At 41.3% G+C, this 15,065-nt stretch overlaps 2 protein-coding genes across 7 annotated transcripts in view; one reads left to right on the forward strand and one right to left on the reverse strand.

Moving 5' to 3' along the window:
* NOL4L (nucleolar protein 4 like) overlaps nt 1-15,065 on the reverse strand; it is a 384,060-nt gene that overhangs the window by 196,219 nt on the left and 172,776 nt on the right. The gene's annotated exons all lie outside the window — the stretch shown is intronic.
* Nucleotides 1-15,065, forward strand: part of ASXL1 (ASXL transcriptional regulator 1) — a 76,693-nt gene that overhangs the window by 5,906 nt on the left and 55,722 nt on the right. For 2 of the 6 annotated variants that reach the window (XM_079128125.1, XM_079128128.1), the window contains exons 1-3: nt 2,654-3,181; nt 9,013-9,095; nt 11,564-11,672. In XM_079128125.1, the coding sequence (XP_078984251.1) occupies nt 3,125-3,181; nt 9,013-9,095; nt 11,564-11,672 (249 nt within the window). In that variant the 5' untranslated portion in view covers nt 2,654-3,124. Of the gene's footprint in view, nt 1-2,653; nt 3,182-5,347; nt 6,675-9,012; nt 9,096-10,301; nt 10,441-11,563; nt 11,673-15,065 lie in introns of those variants that run through there. The other 4 variants (XM_079128127.1, XM_079128126.1, XM_079128130.1 and 1 more) reach the window with 4 other exon arrangements.

The raw sequence follows: 15,065 nt of genomic DNA on the forward strand, positions 1-15,065 counted from the left end.
GTGCTGAGGGTTGAACCCAGTGCCTCACTCGTGCTGGGTGGATGCATTACCACTGAGACATAACCCCAGCCCTTCCTCTCAAACTTTTAGTCTAATTCTTGGCTTCATCTCTCCAAAATATCTTTGCTTTCCTCTTCTGGTTTTAAGGTCCATTTGATTATACTGTGCCTACCCAGAAAATCCATGAAAATCTCCCTGTTTTTAAGATCCTGAATTCCATCTACAAAGTATCTCTTGCTATTGAACATGAATTAAACATGTTCACTAGTTTTAGGGACCACAGCTTGGTTAGTTTGGGGTGTGCAGGGAAAATAGTATTCTGCTTACCGCATAGTCTGGTGAATATTCTCTACTCCTTGCAGGGGGGCCCAAAAGAGGTGAAGCTACTCAAGACATTTGCAACAAACTAGATGTCTTCTCAAAGGTTACTGTGTCAGTTGTGGATTGAAAAATAAAAAGTTCATAAAAAAAACATTGTAAAAAATTCAAGTCAGGGGGCTAGGGCTGTAGCTCAGAGGTAGAAGCTCTTGCCTTACCCATGGTGTGAGGCAGTGGGTTTGATTCTCAACACCACACAAAAAATAAATAAATAAAGGTCCATTCACAATCAAAATATATATTAAAAAAAAAATTCAAGTCAGAGCCAGAGGTGCAGTGGCTGCACACCAGTAATCCTAGCTACCTGGGAGGCTGAAGCAGGAGGATCTAGAGTTTGAGGTCAGCCTGGGAAGCAACAGCAAGTCTCCATCTCAGAAAAAAACAAAACTTTTTTTTGTTTTTGCTTTTTGAGGGGAAAGGTTGTGTCTCCTTTCCATGTTGAGTTGAAATTAGAAGGGGAGAGATTTAAAAATGTGTCATTTCACCTTCTATAGTCTATTCACTTTGCAGGATTTTGTTCGCTGGATGTGAAAGTTTTTCATGATCAGTATTAGAAGTAGAATCACTAAGCCCCCTTTGTGTGAGGGGATGGGCTGCAGGTAAATGGTTGTCTTTCAGTACTGGCTTTCTCTTTCTGTGCTAACACCAGGGAGTGCAGGCTGTGTTTCCTTGCCAAGGAAAACCTAACAATGTGGTCACTAACAATGCCTTTTTTTTTTTTTTTAAATAGTTTAAAAAAGCAGACCATCCAATTCAGGCCTGATTCTAGAAATATTTCCAAACATTTATTCAACAAACATGCATAGAAAACCTTTTTGTGCTGGGGTACTCCAAACCTCATTTAATTCTCTGCAATCAAGGTGCAAGGAGTTAGGCTAAGTATTGCACATTGTCAGCTGATAACAACTATCAAGGGGTTGGGTCTGTGGCTCAGTGGTAGAGTGCTTGCCTAGCACTCCAGAGGCCCTGGGTTCAAGCCTCAGCACCACATAAAAAAATTAATAAAGCTATGTCATGCCCATCTACAATTAAAAAAAATTAAAAAAATAACTATTGGATTGTGATTGTGGCTTAGTGGTAGAGGGCTTGCCTAGCATGTGTGAAGCACTGGGTTGAATTCTCATCACCACATAAAAATAAATAAAGGTATTGCGTCCATCTACAAAAATAAACTATCATTTATTAAACATTTGCTCTGTGCTAGGAGCCAAATTATATGGACCTAATAATGTCAAGATCCTCCTTCACACTCTATTCCAATCTGCTAGATATTTTATGTAATTTTAGACCCCAAAATGCTGACATATTAGACATGTAGATCAGAAAACTGAAGCTCATAGAGATTGAGCAGACAGCTAGGGAGTGACCCAGTCAGGATTTCAATCTAGGTCCATTTGACTCCCAAACCTGAGCTGTCTAGGATACTGCCTCTAAAACTACGTTGAGGTCGCTTGTCTAGAACATGCGAGGCTCTGGGTTCGATTCCCTTCATGAAAGAAAAATAACAGAAAACTCACAAACCCCAAAACCCTCAGGTGCACAGGTGCATTATTTTAAGTATGGCCTTAAAGTCCAAGTTCTCTACCTATTATTCTATCAACAAGTTCACGAAGTGGTAAGAATGCTCCAGTCTGCAGGTGCAGCCTTTGCAAATACACAGTGGCATTAAAGTACAGGAGGAAATGAGGAACGTGTCTAGTTCCGTCAATCTTGGAATAACCGTTTTACTGGTATCAGTTTTTTTTTTTTTTTCTTATTATGCGACAGTGAGTCATGTGGGGGAGGACCAAAAGGGAAAGTCCCGCCTCTTGTCACCTACCAGAAATGTAGGTGAGAACCGCTTAAGGCGGTATAAAGTGGGACCTGGGAGTTGAGCTACTAATTACCAATCCCCACCCTCCTCCAACCCGCCGCGGCAAGAAGTAACGCACGGGTTAAGTGCGGCAGAGAGCCCAGCCACCGCCCCTTCCCAGCAACGCCTCCCAGAATCCCTCAGGCTACAGTCAGTTCACGCATCTCGCGAGACTTCGGCCAATCCCTTTTCCCGAACTACGGCCAGCCCCCTTCCTTACCAAGCGTTGCGCGAAGCGGAGGATGGGAAGGGGAGGGCGAAAAAGATGGCCGCAGAGCATGCTGGGAAGTGTGGTCCAAGTGCTTCAAGCAGCCATATTCTTCCGGAGCGGGGGAGGCCGGAGAGGCAGCCGGGACTACGATTCCCAGCTGCCCTTTCAGTTTGTTTTTGTTCAAAAAAAAAAAAAAAAAAAAAAACCCACACTCCCCCTCCTCACTCTTCACACACACTCACACACACACCCACGGTGGACACGCACGCACCCGGGCGCCGAAAGGAAAACCGTGTCTCGCCATCCCGCCCCGCCATCAGTTCTGTCTCCGTCCCTCAGCAGAACGCGAAAGCGGAGGCCAGAACCGTGACCTCTGACCCCGTGGTTATGCGGAGCCGCCGCATTCCTTAGCGATCGCGGGGCCGCCGCCGCCGCCGTGGGCGACTGACGCAGCGCGGGCGCGTGGAACCGCCGCCGCCCCTCCCCCCGCCACCCTCGCGCCGGGTCTCGCGCCAGCCGGTCCCCGTGCGCCCACCCCCTCTCCGGCCGCACCCGAGTCCTCGCGCGCCGCCGCCGCCACGCGCCCCCCGCCGCCGCCGCCGCCCCAGCTCCGCGCCGCCGCCGCCCCAGCCCGCCCCGCCCGGAGGTCCCGCGTGGAGCCACCGCCGCCGGGGAGGAGGAGGATGAAGGACAAACAGAAGAGGAAGAAGGAGCGCACGTGGGCCGAGGCGGCGCGCCTGGTGAGGCGGGCCGCCGATGGGGCCTCGTGGGGGGCCCCGGGTGGGCTCGGCGCGCACCCCCACCCGGGGAGGGGGAGGGGCGAGGCCCTGCCCACCGCAGGAGGGGCGGGGCTGTGCTTGCTCTGGGACCCGGACAACCCCCCAAGGCGTTGGGTGAGGAGAGGTTCCCCGCCGGGATGGCTGTGGCGCCTTTTTCTGCACGCCCCCCTGAATTCCGGCGGAGGGGCGAGCTGGCAGCCGGCTCCACCCCCTCCGGGCGGCAGGGCCCCAGCCTCCCCTCCCCCACCGTGGGCAGCCTCGGGGGGTCTGGGGAGCTAGGGTTATTCACCCCCGAGAGTGAGGTTTCCGGGAAGGGTCGGAAGCTCCTCCCTCGCTTCTTGGTGGGTAGTCGGTGGTGCTTTGAATGCCGGGGTGGGAAAGCGCCCCCAATTTCAAGGACGCGAGTGGCATTTTGAGCTTTCCCAGTTGAAACCAGGTGTATGGAGGGAAGCAAGTGCTTACTCTCCGCTTGAACGCGGAGTAGTGGTTCTCAAACTTTAGGGCCCTGTGGGCGGACACCTGGGGAGGTGGTTAAAATGCTCTTCCTGGGGCTCAACTTACCACCTACTGAGTCGAAGATTCTGGGATAGAGCCAGAAAAACAATGGTTTAACCTGCTTCCAGGTGATTTTAATGCAGGTGGCCCCGTCTACATTTTGAGAAACACTGTGACTTGAGTGTGTTACTTCCAAAGATAGACTGGAGGTAGGCGCCTCGCAGAGAACTGAGTACACTTTGCAAAGAATGTATGTTGTACAAAGACAAAGTGTCTCTGTTTGAAGATAACTGTTCACTGAGGGTTTAGCCAAGGAGAGAGTAATTTGAGTGCTGGCGCTACTTGTTAAAGGGGGTTGTGAATTTTGTTTTCAAAGCGTCAGAGGACTTGTAAGTGAAATAGTTTCCTTTTGGATTTACACTGCAAAGCCAAGACCCTTTGAGACGTGTTCTTATGAAATGTTGCTGATGACAACAGTAACAGGTCGTACTTCTCCCAGAGATGTCACTTCCTCACAACTGTCAGAGCAAGGTTATGGTGGAGATAGCATTTGTCTATTGACATCCTGCAGATTGTATGTAATTGCTATAATTCTCTTTTAGTGATGAATGAAGTTCAACCTTCTAATTTTTTCTCTTACTGGGAGGTGAGTTTTGGCCTCAGGTGTTGTGTAAAAAAAGATGAATACGTGTTGGGGTTTGATACAAATCTAGAGTTCACTTTTTAATTTCTTGGAGCCTGTAAAACTCAGTAATTGATTTACAAGAACTGGAGCTGTTTGGGCTACTGGAGAATTTTCAGTGGTGTTCCTGATAATCTTCCTGGGCAGTTGTTGCCCAGGGAACAGAAATAGTGTTTGGTTGCATGTTGAAGTTTTGGCTTCAATTTACTTATTTTGCTTTGGCACATGAAATTTGAAGATTTTGAGGCTTTTTGATTTTCTGATTCAGTAAAAATTGGAAGCGTTGGCTAACTTTCAGGATCTTGGAAATTTCAGTATTTCTTCAATGTTGCTTCACCTGGAATAAGGGGAAGTAGGAGAGAGCTGCATTGAACCCCTGGAGGTCGTCTTGAGTGTTCATTGAAATTCTCTTTGAGTTCCTGTATTGCAGGTGTTTATGACTCTGGGCACCCAACGGAAATTTGCTTGCCAGAGTTTACTTGTTAGAAGTAGGTGAAAGTACCTTTAAATCCTGTGTTATTTATGTCCTGACAGAATTCTGAAGTCGTCTTGTCTCAAACTCTTCTGGTTCTTACTAGGTGAAAGACTAGGAATTTGGGGGCTACTATTTTGTTCTTAAGTTCAGTGTAGTCTGAACTTCAGTTTGCTATGTCTGTTTTATCATTGGGTCACCTTCAAGCTAGATTATCCAAGTAAGTTCTTTCTCTCCGTTTTCTTCTATAGTTCTTCATTAAAAGTAAAAAATATTAATAGCAATTACTTTGTGGTGCATTTTAACATTTGAAAAAGGACTTGTGAGAATGTGTTGTGTAATCCCCCTGCTCCTTTGTGCATAGTAGGCAAGCACTCTGCCACTGAGCTGCATCTCATCCTTAATTCTTTTGTATAATGTGTTTTTTGTTTTAGAATTTTCTGTCTCTGAATGGAAATGGCTGATAGGTGGGGGGGGGGAGTTCTTAAGAGTCCTCCCCACTTTTTTTTTTTTTTTTTTTAAATGTCATCATACTGCGTGCTGGAGAGTTTCTGAACTTGTACTGAACAGATTACCTGACAAGGAGTAAGCTGGAATGGTAGGACAGTAGGTTAGATCATCTGAACACTATTATGGCAAGTGAATTTGAAGTGCTTGCAATGGCAATCGTGTACTTGGTGGGTGACATTTTCAGATTGCTCTTGACATCACTCAGATTGGTGACTAGAGTGATATTGGGAATGCTTTAAAAAACTGTTTTGGTGTAGAGGAGAACAGAGCTATCTGGAGGATTTCAGTAGAGTAGTATGCCCCAAGAGATTGATTTTTTGCAGATGTTAATTATGTTATTGAGAAGTAGATACTTTTCAAATATCTTACAATATGGTATTGTCTTTACTAGACATAAGGAGCAGATTTTAGGTAGTTGGATGGGTGTTAATCCTCATGCTTGTTAGGAACAATTTGGGAGAAATAGCCAAGGGAATTTCCCTCTAAATTGAATACGACCCTTAATGGATTCTCCCTGGCTTTGGGAAATTCTTCATTGCATGCTTTGTATTTCACTTTGATTCATGACTGACCATTCTTGCATCAATTTTTTTTCCCTTTGAAGTAGAGGAGATACTTTTTTCTTTCTTTTTAAAAAATGTAGAGTCTAGAAAAACTAGGAATAGAACACTGCTAAATTGTTCTTATGCTAAAAGCTGGAGGCATATACAGTTTTAAAAAAAGTGAATACTTTGTGTCTTTTGATGGAACTTCCCTTCAGAGATTTTGCTTCCTGTTTTAAATTCTCAGTCTCTTCCTGACTGCTCTTTAAATAAAAGGTAGCCAAATTTTCAGTAAGGGTTCTTAAAAAATTTACCCTATGAAAATTTGCTAGCTCAGCTTAGACTTAATTTGTATCAAAGAAATGATATGGTAGTGAACATTAGCAGCTTGTTCCAGAGTTACTGTAGGTTTGTTCAAGTCACCCTGCCCATCTTGACACTTCAGTTCTTTGGAACACAGACGTGAATGAGGGTTGCTTCTGAGTTGTTTTTGGTCTTTTGGGGATGGTGAAGGTGAACATGAACAGAATTGCAGGCATGATAAATGTTAGAGATGTGTAGATGGTAAACAGATATTCTGATTTCTTCCTGTTGTTTGGGCATAATTATCATGAGTTCTTCCTTTCAAGTGCCCTGATACAATTATATGTATTGTGAGACATGAGGACACTGAAAAGAGACATTTAACTCTGTCTGGCAGAGATCAGGGAAGTCTTCCTGGAGAAAAATGCTTTGTGAGCTGAATTTTGAAGGGTAAGTAAGAGGTAGCCCCATCACAGAGAACCTGCTGAACAGGAGCTGCTGAAAAGAAATAGAGGGAGAGAATATATGAATGTGAATGTATTTGTGAAGTGTGGGAATTGGGTAGACCTATGAGTAGTTACTAGAACATAAAGTTTATAGTGTCAGTGTGGCAGCCAGGTAGAGAGATGGGGAGGGAGTGAATTGCGAGGGCCTTGTATGGCAGGCTGGTGAGCACCTACTCTGTGCCAGACACTATAAGCACTTTTACTTACATTATCTCTGAACTTTGAGAGGAAAATATACAGTGTCCTTCAAAAGTGAGGGAATTGAAGCTTAGGTTGTATAGGCAACTTGCTTTAGTTTGGAAAGCTAGGATTTGAATCCAGGCCTTCTAGTTCTAAAACCTGTGCTTTCCCAGTGGATTTGTGTACTCTGAAGCGTTATCTTTGCTATGTGATTAGAGAGCTATTGAAGGATTTCTTTTTTTAGTGGAGATTGAGCCCAGGGATAGTCTACCATTGAACTACACCCCAGTCCTTTTTAAATTTTGAGATAGGGTCTTGTTATGGGTTGGCCTCAAAATTTGCAATCCTCCTGCCTCAGACTCCCAAGTTCCTGGGATTATTGTTATTGGCATGTGTCACCACGCCTGGCTTGTTGGAGGATTTTACAGCTGGAAAGTGATAAGGACTGCCTTGCTTTGTTGGGTTGACCTCGGGCTATAGCAAGTGAGTTCTGCCAGAGCAAGGATTTGGTCTTGTTTACTGTGAATACCTAGAATTGTGCTTGGCACAGAGTACATATTCCACGTGTTTGTTGAATGAAGGGGGACAGCGGAGTAAGAAGGGATTTGAAGAAAGCTGGGCTGAACTGAAGGGTATTAGTGATGAGGCTGTTGTGTTGGGCAACTATGGAGCCTGGGGGAAATGTGGAGAATGAAGGATGACACCTGCTTTTTGAATTAGGTAATTTGAAAGGTTGCCAACCAAAATAGAGAACATAGGAAGAAGAGTTGGAATTAGGGTTATGATTAGATGAATTACAAGTAGACAGTCAAGGCTGTGAATGTCCTATATAGAATCTGAATCTGCAGCTTGGGGAGAAGTCAGAGCTAGAGGTAGAGATTTGGGAACAGAGTTTATCAGAATTGAAGTAGTAATTGACACTGTGAGAGATAATATCCTAGGAGAATAAAAATTGAAATGAGAGGCTAAGAATGGGACAGTGAAAAGTAGTTTTATTTTAGCATCTGTTTCTCCAAACCTTGAATGCTGTTAGTGTTAAAGACTTATGTTGATTCATAGAGAATGCCTTCAGCAGTACTGTTAGATTGTCTTGATTTACATTTTATTGATGACAGAACATACTTATAATGGTTTAATGACTGTGAGGTATGTTAGGTTGGAGTCACCCCAGCAACTGCACAGATACAGGAACTACACAGATAGCAATGACCTTTTTTCCTCGCTTAGAAGAATAACATTTTAAAACAGTTTCTTAAAGCAAGAGAGCCAGTTTTTCTTTAAGAAAATACTGTAGTGATTTAGGTATATAGATGATGCCAACATAATTGGAATATTCCATTTCTCATTGTTTGCTTACACCAGTCACACAGAATCAGCATCATGTTGTTAAATGGAAAAATCTACTATGCCAGTTAACACCAGAGTTTCACATCAGAGTGGCAGGGAGCACCATTTTAAAATATGGGCACCAATTAAACTTCCTTCAGAGAATCTGAACGGATTTCTGACGTTTATTTTGTAGTTTGGCTATATTAACAGCATCAAATTAAGCAGTCATCTGAGTTGCTAAAGTCTCACATACTATGTTAATATATGTGTCAGCTGGGGGCATTGACACACACCTGTAGTCCCAGCTACTTGGGAGGCTCAGACAGGAGGATCCCAAGTTCACGACCAGCCTGGACAACTTAACAAGACCCTGTCTCAAAAAAAAAAAAAAAAAAGGCACTGGGGATGTCGTTCAGTGGTCTCAGTGGTATAAAGCATCCTTTGGTTTAATCCCCAGTAACCCCCCCAAATTAAAGAATATAGGTGTCCTTAGAATAGAAAATTTGGACATATCAGCAAATTTTGGTATAGTTGATACGTGTAATTTGGTTCCCAAAGTTAATTTTTTTCCTGTGCTGGGGATTGAATCTAGGGCCTCACTGGGCAAGTGCTTTGCCACTGAACTACATCCTCAGCCTTGAATTAATTTTAACTATGGAAAAACTAGAAACTGTCACTAGCAGTATCTCATAGCAGAACTGTAGCCCATGATGTAGATTGATGGATATAAATGGAAATTGCACACTGAAATCAGGACATTTATATTTCTTCAGGTATTAGAAAACTACTCGGATGCTCCAATGACACCAAAACAGATTCTGCAGGTCATAGAGGCAGAAGGACTAAAGGAAATGAGGTTTGTATTGCTCTTGATGCTTAACATGAGGATTTCATAGGACTTGTGTCTTTCTGTAGTTGTGCAGTGATCTGTGTAAGTCTACCCGTTTGTACATCTGTGCTTGTGTGTCTGGTGGTAGTTGAACTATCTATGACCCTCTGAGTGGAGGGTGGGAGTGGGTACAGTGCCTTTTCCTGCCTTTGTCCTCCCCTAGGTCTTGACCTGGAGCTTTTTCTGGAAGGAGTTAGGGCATATTTTCTCTTGTATTCTGTTTAGTAAGTTTCATTAACAGAGAAGGGGGCAGGCCCTAATAGACTGCTGTGTCTTAAACTACTGTTCTTTTAATGCTCTACTATCAGTCCTTTCCTTTAGAATCAAAGATGGGTGGTCTCATTTGCATAAAATCCCTAGCTGCCCCCCCAATCTATTTATGATACGAATATATTGAATTTTAGAGTGATCTTGATTTCTTGGTTTTCATATCTTAAGATGTAGTTTTCATAGAAAAGCAACAGGTTAGAACTTTAGTGATATGCAGGCAGGAAGGCCAGAGACTGTCCTTAATCCTTGTCTCTTTTCACCTTACCTGGAACTTTTTGTTTGTTTGTTTTTAGTACTGGAGATCTAACCCAGGGGTTCTTTACCACTTAACTACATCCCCAGCCCTTTGTAATTTTTATTTAGATACATGGTCTCACTAAGTTGCTGAGGGTTTCACTAAATGGCTGAGACCTAAAACTTGCAACCTTCCTACCTTAGCCTCCTGAGTCACTGAGATTACAGGCATGTGCCATTGTGCCCAGCTGCCTTTTTTTTTTTTTTTAATTGGAGGAGACAGGAGAGCAAAACACAGTCCCTTGTTGGTTTTCAAAATAAACGATGTTTTTGCTGGTCAAGCTTTGCTGCTTGAATTAACCTTTTAGGATCAAAAGGTACTTCCTTTCCAACTGTCAGATAAAACATTCTTGAATTAATGTTTAGTGGGGAGGGAAGATAGAATTACCTAGGTTGTTTTTATTCAGCTTATATGTATGCACTGTGTAGTGTTATAATTGTGCTTTATTTTTGTTTTCATGGGCTATTTACCATCTTGCTGCTGTCTGCACTGCTGTTGGACCACTATGCCTATAGAAGGTAAATTAGTTCTTTTGATACAGATGAAATTGAGAATCTTAACTTGTTTCTGCTTCTTGCTCTTGTAGGAATTAAGAAGCAGTCAAGGTGGTTCGTGATGAGTGAGCATTTCTGTCATTTGTAGACAGAGGTATAGTGTGTAGGAGTTACAGAGGATCTGCCAACATGCCGTTCCCTCTTGTAGCTGAGATGCTAGCACACCCACTTGATACTCCAGATTCTGTACCAGGTTACTTTTAAGGATTGATTCTTGGTGAAAGTTTTAATAGTATCCAGTGTGTTCCAGAATGCAATGACTTTTTTACACAGAATTTTTTTTTTTACAGTGCTGGGGATTGAACCCAGGGCCTTGTGCTTGCAAGGCAGGCACTCTACCAACTGAACTATATCCCCAGCCCCAGAATTTATTTTTAACACTGTAAATTAGGGCCTCTGTGTAAATTCTGAAAAATACCAAGAGGCTTTACTTAAGATATTTGTGTTTTAACATGCTGGGGAGAGGGATGACAAGATGAATAGGTGGATGCTGTCATTAATGTGCTAGTCCCAAACTTGGTATTAATGGGCATTTATATTTTTAACTGTTTTTCTACTTTAAGATTTAGTAAGTAGCCTCTATCTTAATTGTCATTTTGTGATCTGTTGTGGCAGGGACCAGGAAACAACTTAATATGCTCTCATTTTAGTTTAATGTTTAAGCATTACTGGGTACCATATCCATTTGCCTGACTTCTCCTTTTGCAAATTTAAATGATTGTTCTTGAGTAGGTAGAATAAAATGCAACCATCCCCTTCCCAACAGAGAGAAAGCAAATGAAATACTGTTCCTTTTGGGTGCTTGTTAGAAAATATTTAACAGAAGAAATAAAAGGTGCGCTTGTATTATTGGGACAATGCCATTGATTCTGTGGTCTCTGTGTTGATAATGTTATGTGGCAGTTTCTGAGCATATGTAGGTTGAAATGTAGAGGCTAGGAAACTCAGTTTTGTTTTTGATAGTATAATTAAGATGTAAGTTTTAAAATTTTATTAAAATATAACTGGAAAAAGAATAATCTGTGTGGTTTTCCTAAATTTCTTGGGAATTTGGTTTATAGTCTCAGAAAACCCTATAGTATTAGATGCTGATTTTGAGTATCACATCACATTTCTTATCCCAGGTCTTCTGAGTATGGTATATATGAATATCAGTTGGTTATTCTTTACTAGTTTTATAGAATTGTTGTTATGGGATCTTTTCTTTATTCTTGTTCTGCTGCTTCTCAATTTAAAAATGAGTTGGAGAAGTTGGGTCTGTGGTTAGTAGGCATATGGTTTTATATGACCCTCATCCATCCATTTGTGTTTTACAGTGGGACATCCCCTCTTGCATGCCTCAATGCCATGTTACATTCCAATTCAAGAGGAGGAGAAGGGCTGTTTTTTAAATTGCCTGGCCGAATCAGCCTTTTCACACTCAAGGTAAGTAATATGAGCTGTTTTAGTGTGGTGGTTCTCAAGATTTGATGTGCATAAGAATCACCTGGTAGGTCCCATCAATTTTTTTTTTTTTTTTTTTTTTTTTGGTGGTGCTGGGGATTGAACCAGGGCCTTGTGCTTACAAGGCAAGCACTCTATCAACTAAGTTATATCCCCAGCCCCCCTTTTTTTTTTCCTCTCTTTTTGGAACTGGGGATTGAACCCAGGGGCACTTTACCACTGAGCTACATCCCTGGCTGTTTTTATATTTTATTCTGAGACAGGGTCTTGCTAAGTTGCCGAGGCTGGTCTTGAACTTGCAATCCTCCTGCCTCAGCCCCCTGGAGTCACTGGGATTACAGATGTGTGCCACCAGGCCTGGCTCTGAATTTGTTGTTTTTTTTTTAGGGTACTGGGGATCGAACTCAGGGCCTTGTGCTTTCGAGGCAAGCACTCTACCAGCTGAGCTATCTCCCCAGCCCCTGAATTTGTTTTTCTAATAAGCAGTCAGGTGACACTGATGCTGTTGGTCCTTAATGGCACTTTTGAGATATAATAGTGTGAATGGAGTATTAGGAGTTAAGTCCTATTAGCTATTGTTTCTGTGTTCAACTTTGCTTGTCTATATCTTTGTAGATTATATGCAATTGAAAGCTAAGTATGCATGGGGATAATTGCAAATGTGCCTTAATTAGGATTTTGTTTGTAATAATGTTGTGAAGGATAAATTATTGGGCAGCTAAAGTAATACCTACTCTATGGAAAATAACTGAAATGTGAACATTAGTATTTACTAAGTGACACTAATTACAAAGGAAGAGGTAGAATTTATGTTAAGTTGGGCTGAAGTGAAGAGGGTAATTATTTTTCTAGTACTTCTGATGTATTTGGCTGTCATTTGGACCATGAGTCTGCAGACTTTTTGTGTAAGGGCCAGTAAAGAAATATTTTAAGTTTTGTGGGCTATATTGTCTCTATCATAACTACTCTCAACTCTGCCATTGTAGTAGCAGAGCAGCTGTAGGCCATACACAAATGAATGGATCAGGTTGTGTTCTAATAAAGAAGGGTTTAATTACAGATGTTCTATTTACAAAAACAGCTGGTTTTTACAGGGGATTGAACCTAGGGGCACTTTACCACTGATTTATATCGCTAGCCCTTTTTATTTTGAGACAGGGTTTTGCTAAATTGCCAAGGTGATCCTTAAACTTGGGTTCCTCCTGTCTCAGCCTCACGAATCACTGACATAGGCCTACACCACTGCATTGAGTGGGGATACTGATTTATTTATTTTAGTACTGGGGATTAAACCCAGGGGCACTTAACCACTGAGCTATATCCCCAGTCTTCCCTCCCCACACTGTACTATTATTTTTTTTTAGAGTTTTTTTTTTTTTTTTTTTTAAAGAATTTAAACTTTATTTTGCTTATTTGTTTTTATGTGGTACTGAGGATTCAACCCTACCACTGAGCTATAACCCCAGCCCCTCTACCCACTTTAAATTTTATTTTGAGATAGGGTCTCACTAAGTTACCCGGGCTGGGGTAACTTCAAATTGTGGTCCTTCTGCCTCTGCCTCTTGAATTGCTGGTTTTATAGGCATGCACCACCATGCTGGCTTCTTTTAATTTTAATATGTCTGAGTAAACACCATTGTAGGAACCTGCACAGGCTTAGGGCTGTCGTTTTAGTCTGCAGTCCACATCCATAGGTACGTTGATTGAAGATGAGCTCAAGACATGACCTTTGACTTACCTTGCTTAACCTTCAAGCATGTTGCTCATTGACCTTGAGCATCTGTGAGCATCACTTCTGTTTGTGTCCTTTTTGGATTAATGGTTTGCTTGTCTGGTTCCTCCAGTTAGACTGTAAACTCAGTGAGGAGAGTATAGAGTATATCTTACTTATTTCAGGTTCTGTGGTATTAGATGTGTATTTAATGAATGAATTGGTGAGTAATGGTTACGTTCTGTTACTTTATCTTTTTCTTTTGATGTGATGATAAATATGGCTCATAATTTCAATGAAACTATTTCTAAATCTGCCTCTAGTGTCTAGCTGTCTCTTCCTGTGACTTCAGTAGAATTTTAATTTGGTTAATTACCTGTTCAGTGGATTGTGTATTTTCTCAGTATTTTTGACCTATCGGAAAAGGCAATATATGCAAATGTAACAGAAAGCAAAATACAACAGAGAAAGTGAAAGTAACCTGTAAAATTCTGCTACCTGTAACCTAAATAATTTATGTTAATATGTGAAAACAGTGGACCATACTTTCTTTATATCTTTGTATTTACTTTATTCAGTTAAACCATTTTGTTCCACCATATCAGATGTGGAACATCCATAAAAACTATATTGAGCAACAAATATATCACTTATGGTAACTTTGAAATAAATATGTTCCAGAAAAAAACTTGGAAATTCATGGGTTAATATATATTTGAGTTATTTCCCATGATGATTATATAAATATACTTTATCCTTTCACAAAACTTTTGTAAGCATTCCAAATTCAGGTTATGAATAGGTGGTAATTTATTAGTCTCTTATTAAGTACCTCACAAACACTACACTGTCTCCAAGAACTTGCATAGGCATTTACTTCATTCAGGAAGAAGGGAGAAAGGATACTAAAAAAAACAACCAGCTGATACTGTCTTGATCACCTGAGAACTCAGGTCTGCCCAATAAACTCTCAAGTCAAAGGTGTTATTAAGTACCTTTTTTTTCTTTTTTATCCTTCTTAAAAAATTTTTGAAAAATTTTAAACCTACAAAAAAAATTGAAGGAATACTACAATGAATTGTACTAATTTTTCACATTTGCCTTATCCCACTCTACATGCATTTTTTTTCAGAATCATTTGGAATTGCTAGGTATAGATATGGCAGTTCACCTTTAATATTTTAAAGAGTGTATGTTTTAAGAACAAGGACTTTTTCCGGCATAAGCATTGAAAGTATATATTATCCCTATTCAAAAATTTCCCTAGTTGTTCCAAAAATGTTTATGACTTTTTAAAATCCTGTATCCAGTTGGGATTCATGCATTACATTTGTTTGTCATATCTGTTTAATCTCCTGTTACGTATAATAGTTCCCTTACTTTCTTTTGTCTTACATGGTATTGATGTTTTTTAACAATCCAGGCCAGTTGTGGAGAATTGAATACATTTTTAAAGGATTAAAAGTGTAGGAATCTGGGCTGGGACTGGGGCTCAGTGGTAGAGTGCTTGCCTAGTGTGTGTGAGGCACTGGGTTCGATTCTCAGCACTGCATATAAATAAATGAATAAAATAAAGGTCTGGCAACATCTTTAAAAAAATATTTAAAAAGTGTAGGCATCAGTTATTTCCAAATTCCTTTATGTTTTTTAGTGCCTAGATTATG

Source organism: Sciurus vulgaris, assembly GCF_902686455.1.
Source record: "Sciurus vulgaris genome assembly, chromosome: 2".
In the NCBI taxonomy this organism is placed as follows: domain Eukaryota; kingdom Metazoa; phylum Chordata; class Mammalia; order Rodentia; family Sciuridae; genus Sciurus; species Sciurus vulgaris.